Raw genomic sequence first — 6497 nt, forward strand, 5'->3', positions numbered from 1 at the left:
CCTTTTGTCCCCTGAAAGAATCTCCACTTCAAAACTATCCTTCCAGAGAACAGCCAAGCCTCCACTTAGACCAAGAGGCTCAACTGTAAAAAATTTATCATAACCAAGAGTTTTCTGTAACCAAGAAATGTATCCAAACTGTTGCTTTGTTTCCATCAAGAACATAATATCCGGAAAGTACTTACGGCGCACTTCCTGGATAGTTTGAACTGTCTCAGTGCTTCCAGCACCTTGACAGTTCCAGCACCAAATACTCATTGGGGAGGCAGCGGCTTCAAACTGGAAGCCACCGTATTAGTTGTTGGGGTAGAGAGTTTCTTGGAGGGAGACATAGAAATCGCATCAGTCTTACGTTTGCCACTACTTTCCAATGGTGGCGCTGTAGACTTAGAGATTCGGTTACTAGGAGAAGCTCCTTTACCAGCCTGAGCTTTACGTTTCCATGAAGGAGGTCTTCGTCTCTGCTGCTTAGGAGCATTACTATCACCGGAAGATGGCGTCTTAGAAGACAGACCAATCTGAAAGCCCGTAGTGACAGATAGCCCCTGAGAGCCGACGACTCCTGAGAAAGCAGAATCAGATACATCATCACGGATTATAGGCAGAGACAGAGCAGGTATGGTCTGCTTGATTATCTGCGCAGATTGAGTAACCTCCGGGTACGAGTAAACATGGCCCTTGTCCTTATCTAGGTTTGCAGTAAACTTCGTTAGCGTAGCAACATAGGTTTGCCCTTGGTCTGAGATAGCCTGGCGCACTCTCATGATTCTCGCTTGTCTCTCTGTAGCATCAGCATGGGAGATATAAAGCATAGCAGCTTTCTGTTCGTGAGGAGGAAGCTCAGGAAACATAGGAGGGAACCCTGGGGGACCTTTATTATGAGGGTTTCTGTGACTACTTTCATCCCTTTCCTCAATATCCTGCACTCTACTCTCAGGAGCATCAGTGTTTGGATCTTGCCTCGTTGCACCTCTTCTCAACAAAGGGCATCTGACCTTTTCATGCGTAATACAAAGGCAGTGAAAACAACGCTTGTGGATTCGTTCATATTCGAATTCAATAGTCACCATTGTTCCATCATTCTTCACCATCAACTTCCGAGAGGCTTTGGCTGGCTTCTCAGTGTCAAAGGTAATCAAAGCTCTGATGTAATCCTTAGTATGTGAAACTTTAGGATCATAAGCTATCTCCTCAACTTTACCCACTTCAGAAGCAAGCCTGAACATGGTATCGGTTGTAAAGAACTTCATCGGTATGTGCCTGATACGGATCCATACCTTCATATAGCGTAAGAAGTCGATCGGTGGGTCTTCAGTCCATCGCTCCAGAGCCAACGCCCAGTGATTATAGGACCAGGGTCTATCCTTTAAGACTGTTTGAAGATCTTCCTCTCGTTGAAAGATGAATTGAAACCTATCACGAGACAACGCTATGCCTCTGACTCTACCATACACACGCCAAGCGGTCGGCATATAATCAATCATCTTAGCCATTGGTTGACAATCCGGGTTCAGTAGCCTACCCAACAGTCTCGTCGAGTTCTCATCGAAAACCCTGAATCTCGGGCTGTCAGGAAGTGTAAGAGGTTCTTCGTCATCCACAAGTTTCATTGATTGCAAGCTAAGTTGTAAAGAATCCTCCATAGCTAACGACTGCAGCAGGAAGGAGCGACAAGTGAACCGTCTAGCACCGTGAGTCTTTGGGAGCAAATCAGAGAGAGTCAAGGAGAATTTCCCTTTGATCGCGCAGAATTCCACACATATACGCAATGAAATCATGTGAAAATGGAAATAAGAATCAATTGCGGACCAAAAAAAAGAAAGCGTGACAGAGACGAGAGTTTCTTGGAGGTCAAGTAAGGAAAGAACAGCTCAGAAAAGGAAGATTTGAATATCCTTTCCAAAAATAAATCCCGTGGCTGCAAGCCGGTAAATGGATCCACTCAAGGCGAGGGAGAGAATAAAAATTTATAATAGGAAACTCGAAGCCACCGGAGATCGTCTCGACTAGAGAGAGAATTTATAATAGGTTGAAAATAGAAAAAAATTGATTTTTTAGTTACTTTATTAAATATGTTTTGTGCTCTAAATAAAAATGAGGTTTTCTCTTTTTAACTATCGTCTTTACTGTCGACTTTGTATATCCTTCTACTTATTTTTAATTTATTTTTTGTTTATCGTGAATCTCACTTACAATACGACTTTGATGAAGATTTCACTATGCCACATGACGAAAATGAATTGAACGATGATAGAGAGAACAAAAATTAGTTGATATGGTTTGATATTAGTTTAATTTTGTTATTCGCATTAGACATTTAAATACTTAGAGTTTTTAAGTTTTGATGTTTTTATTGTCATAACTCATAATTTGTTACAAAGTTACTAAGTAGTCTAAATTATTTTTGATATTTTTGAATGTAAAATAAAAATAAAGAATAAAGAAAACTAAATTTAAGTATTTTCTATATATTTTAAAAACTTTTACAGTAATAAACAAAGAAAAATAAATTTAAATATTTTCTATATATTTTAAAATAATATCTTTGTGCCTAGATACATGCCTTCACGTCTTCTTTTTCGATCTGGCCATGAGTTAGTTCTAGTTTTCTTCGTCTCCTTCTTCTATTTATCTTCGATCCCTCATCTGGAGTCTTTGGTTGTATCACTTACCCTTTTCTTTGTAGATATAATTTTTGGAAAGCCGTAAGCTTCCGATCTGTTTCTCCCATTTCTAATTGTAGATATAAGGCCAAGGTGAGGACTTATATGATATATTCTTCATTTTTTTCATTATCGCTTCATAGTACGAGTTTCTCACTAAATCATTTGTACCTTCGTGTTATCTATAAGCATATGTGTAGTTGTTTTATAAATGAACTATATCATATATATACACATATATATTGCATTGTAATGTGTAAAAAACTAGATCTACTTATAGGTTGCTAAAACAAATATAGTTTATGATGATTAAGACTTGTATGTGGGTGTTTGCATTGTTTGGGAATATGGCATGTGTGATTGGTGTATATTAGTAAGAGAAGGTCATAAGGTGATGCAAGCATGGTCGAGCTAGAAGATAATTTGAAATGGATTCAACCCTGTGGATGCCAAACTGTGGATGCCAAACTGGTGGATGCAGAAACTCGTGGATACAACTCTCTGGATGGAACTGAGTGGATGCAACAATCAAGTAACTATGAAGCAGACTTGGAGCTAAATGGGCTCGGTGATACTCAGACTCGGACCCAAACTGATGACGGACCAGACATGACTTTCTCAGCCGAAACCAAGACAAGGATCCATTCTGCTTGTCTAAGGGCCCAGTTACTAGATCACAAACCAAAAGACTGAAAAAATCAATTGCTGCTTTGTTTTACTCTGAAACGGACGGAAATCAAGCCAAGGAACCGAGCCAACTCTTCACTTACTCAGTCTTTGGACTGGTCTAAGTGTTATTTCAAAATCTAAGTCTTATTACTTTTATTTTCGATTTTATTAAGTATTAGGACCTTTCAACTTCTTTTCCTTCTTTGTTGCTACTTAAACTCTCTTTTGTTTCTGAAAAACCTAATCACTTTTTTTTATCAAAACTTTCTCCGAAACTTGTGATTCCTTTGTTCAGTTCTTGAGCATTGATTGCCTAGGAGGTGATCTCCATAAGCACCTGTCTTGTTCACTAGTGGGGTTGCCCTCACGGACTAAGGCATCAAGCAAGTGTTTGATCAATCAATAGATCTCACACTTAAGTTCATCAACCATCTCGACATCTACCCACAGATCCATCATCTCTTCATAATCAGATCAGTGTTAGTAACCTGATCCTTCATCAAATTGGTTCTGTTTGTGCTAGTAGCATTCAGTATCTTCACAACCCTAATAATCCGATCCTCAAGATTATTCAAGGGACTGCATCCTCATCCGGATTGCATTAAGTGGTATCAGAGCAGATCTGAAGGCTCTTGATCTGGGTTTGATTCTAAAACTTCTCTCCTTGTTTTTGGGAATCTGTTTTCTATTCTCTGCAATTTTTCCTGCAATTTTCTCAGAAATCTCTTATCTTTCTATATGTATAATCTGAAACAGGGCCAACCAGATTAAAAAGAAAAAGAAAAAAGAAAAAAAAGTTGAAGAGAAATCCAACTTGGCTGAAGAGAAATCAAGCCCTGATGGTAATGCCTCTTGCAATCTGTCTATATCTTTCTTATGTTTTGGGGTTCGGATTTGTTCTCTGAATTTTGATCTTTTTTGTTGCTGAGCTACTTGATTCACAGAGAAAAGACACAAAAAAATTCATAGAAAAATCAGAGAGAAACAGAAGAGAAAAGTGAGGCTTTTTCTATCTGTTATTGTGCAAATTTTTCTTGTTGAGATTGTAAAAGAAAACAATGGCTGGAGATGTTAGTAAATAAAGGAGGCACCAACTCTGAAATTGAATAAATTTCAGATGGAAGCAATTATGTTTGAGATCATGAAAAGAATGAAAAAGACTGATCTTTTACAAAAGAAACATGCTGATGATTTCTTTGGTAATGTTTCTCAGTTTCAGAACGATGCTAAGATCAAAAGAAGGAGCAAGATACCATCTTTCTGTGGCAAAAATGACCATGATGGCTATTTGGAGTGGGAATAGAAAATGGAACTTGTCTTTGATGGCCAAAGCTACTCAGAAAGAAAGAAGGTTAAATTGGCTACAACAGAGTACTGTGGTGATGCCATTCAATGGTGGGATCAGCTTGCTACTACCAGAATAAGAACAGGAGAAACACAAGTTGCATCCTGGTTTGAGCTGAAACACTTCATGAAGAAACACTTTGTTTCTGGTAATTACAGCAATAGAGAACCAAGACAGGCCAAAGAGGAGACAAGACCTTGCCATGATCATAATCACCCAAGAAAGTCTCAGTCACATAAGCAAAGAAAGCCAGACCCACGTCCTCTCTCAAGAGTCAGTGAGCAACTGATTTCTAAGAAGGAATCAGCTATCCAAAAGCTAAAAACAGAGCCATCTAAGGTAAGTACAGAACCTGAGACAGAAAATGAGTTTTCTCTTTTCTCTCCTCAGTCTGAACTTGTTCTCAACAAAACATGTGATAACCTAACTTGTTTTGAACCGGTGCATCCGAGTAGCCTTGTTTCAGGGTCTCAGGTCTTAGAAGAAAACTCAGCAGAAGAAGCACAAACGAGTTCACCACCAGACGAAGTGTTGGAGAAGCCAAACAACATTGAAGCAAAAACAGATGCTAAGTCATTCTCTCTGAACTCTCAAGAGCACTGTAAGGTCTTGATATGGTTAATTTTGTGCCTGAAATGTTTGTTATGGTCTCTATTAGTGATGTAAAATTTTTTGGTCATGAAAGAGTAAAATAATTTTGTGTTTCAAACTCTGTTTTTGGTAACATGATTTATTCTTTTAAGAAACTTGAACCAGATAAATTTTCTGATCAAAAACATTTTAACTGTGATAATAACATCAATCCTGGTCTTGTATTGAGTTTTGATCAGTTTATGGAAGACTAGTGGTGTGCCCGCGCTTCGCGCGGGTCGTATGACATTTGAGATATTAAATTTTGTTAGTTTTTTGCTTGTTTATTGTATAATTTTTTTGAAAACCCCTAGTGGGTTGTATGCTCCATTGCAAGGGCTTTACATTAGTCATGTTCTTTTGATAAATGCAGTATCTAGCGTCAGCGTCACCAAATATTTGCATCAACTACTTTGTGAAAGAAACGCGGACAGAGATGACGAGAAAAAAATGTCGCCGTAACAGCAAAAGGAGTCGCCGCGGTCTCGTTTAATTGACGCTAGAATTTCAAGCGGTCAAATATCATCGGAAATCTGACGCCGCGTCTCGTTTAATTAACACCGGATTCAGTGGTTCTTTGCCATCATGCTTTTAAAGCAACAAAATTACATGGTTAATTGGAGACGTCGACGCTAGACGCAGCGTCTATCAAAAGAACAGGGTTATTGTTGCTTTTATCCAATCTTGTTGATATAAGTAGGACTAATTTAAAAAAAAAAAAAAATCAATGACCGATTTGAAACCCCTAGCTGGAAAGGTTGTTGTTATGAATTCTTAAATTGAGTACTCGATACTCACAACTTGAACTATTGTATATTAACACCTGTGAACCAGATGACGAATTTCTTAAGAATATGTATGACATAAACCTTAATATATGGTTTGAATTAATGTAGATAGGAGTTGTCCGCAAGAAAGTGTGTGAGCCAAAGAATCCACCATAACGTTTTAGACATGGTTGCAAACTATACATAGATGTATGCCTGCATAGCATAAAATGTCATTAAAAATGGTGTAAATATCTTATTTAAGTAACTGGAAACTGGAATTGAGGTGGATGTTTTACGTTAGGTGGGTAGCTGAGTTTATTATTGCTCTTCCACCAATTTTTCCCATTAAGGGATCGTTGAAGGATTATCACATATATAATTACGTAACCTCTGTTAGACACTCTTACCCATTTCGATGAA

The 6497-nt window shown here is 38.2% G+C and overlaps 2 protein-coding genes across 4 annotated transcripts; one reads left to right on the forward strand and one right to left on the reverse strand.

Annotated features, from left to right (window-relative positions):
* Window positions 1-254: 254 nt before the first annotated feature.
* On the reverse strand, window positions 255-1643 carry LOC106334782. The gene has a single exon (XM_013773147.1). The coding sequence runs from the start codon at window positions 1641-1643 to the stop codon at window positions 255-257; it is 1389 nt and encodes a 462-aa protein (XP_013628601.1).
* A 1953-nt stretch (window positions 1644-3596) lies between these two features.
* LOC106298494 lies at window positions 3597-6054 on the forward strand. Of its 3 annotated transcripts, XR_001261488.1 has the most exons (5): window positions 3597-3973; window positions 4089-4174; window positions 4546-5016; window positions 5133-5278; window positions 5681-6054. XR_001261488.1 is itself a non-coding variant. In XM_013734629.1 (4 exons), exons 3-4 carry the CDS (start codon window positions 4639-4641, stop codon window positions 5798-5800), a joined length of 765 nt encoding a protein of 254 aa, XP_013590083.1. In that variant the 5' UTR covers window positions 3597-3973; window positions 4089-4174; window positions 4546-4638; the 3' UTR covers window positions 5801-6054. The 3 variants fall into 3 exon arrangements, 2 of the variants coding, with proteins under 2 accessions (XP_013590083.1, XP_013590090.1); XM_013734629.1 differs by having other exon boundaries at window positions 4546-5283; XM_013734636.1 differs by having other exon boundaries at window positions 4546-5278.
* Window positions 6055-6497: the final 443 nt, after the last annotated feature.

Source organism: Brassica oleracea, chromosome C1, assembly GCF_000695525.1.
Source record: "Brassica oleracea var. oleracea cultivar TO1000 chromosome C1, BOL, whole genome shotgun sequence".
NCBI lineage: Eukaryota > Viridiplantae > Streptophyta > Magnoliopsida > Brassicales > Brassicaceae > Brassica > Brassica oleracea.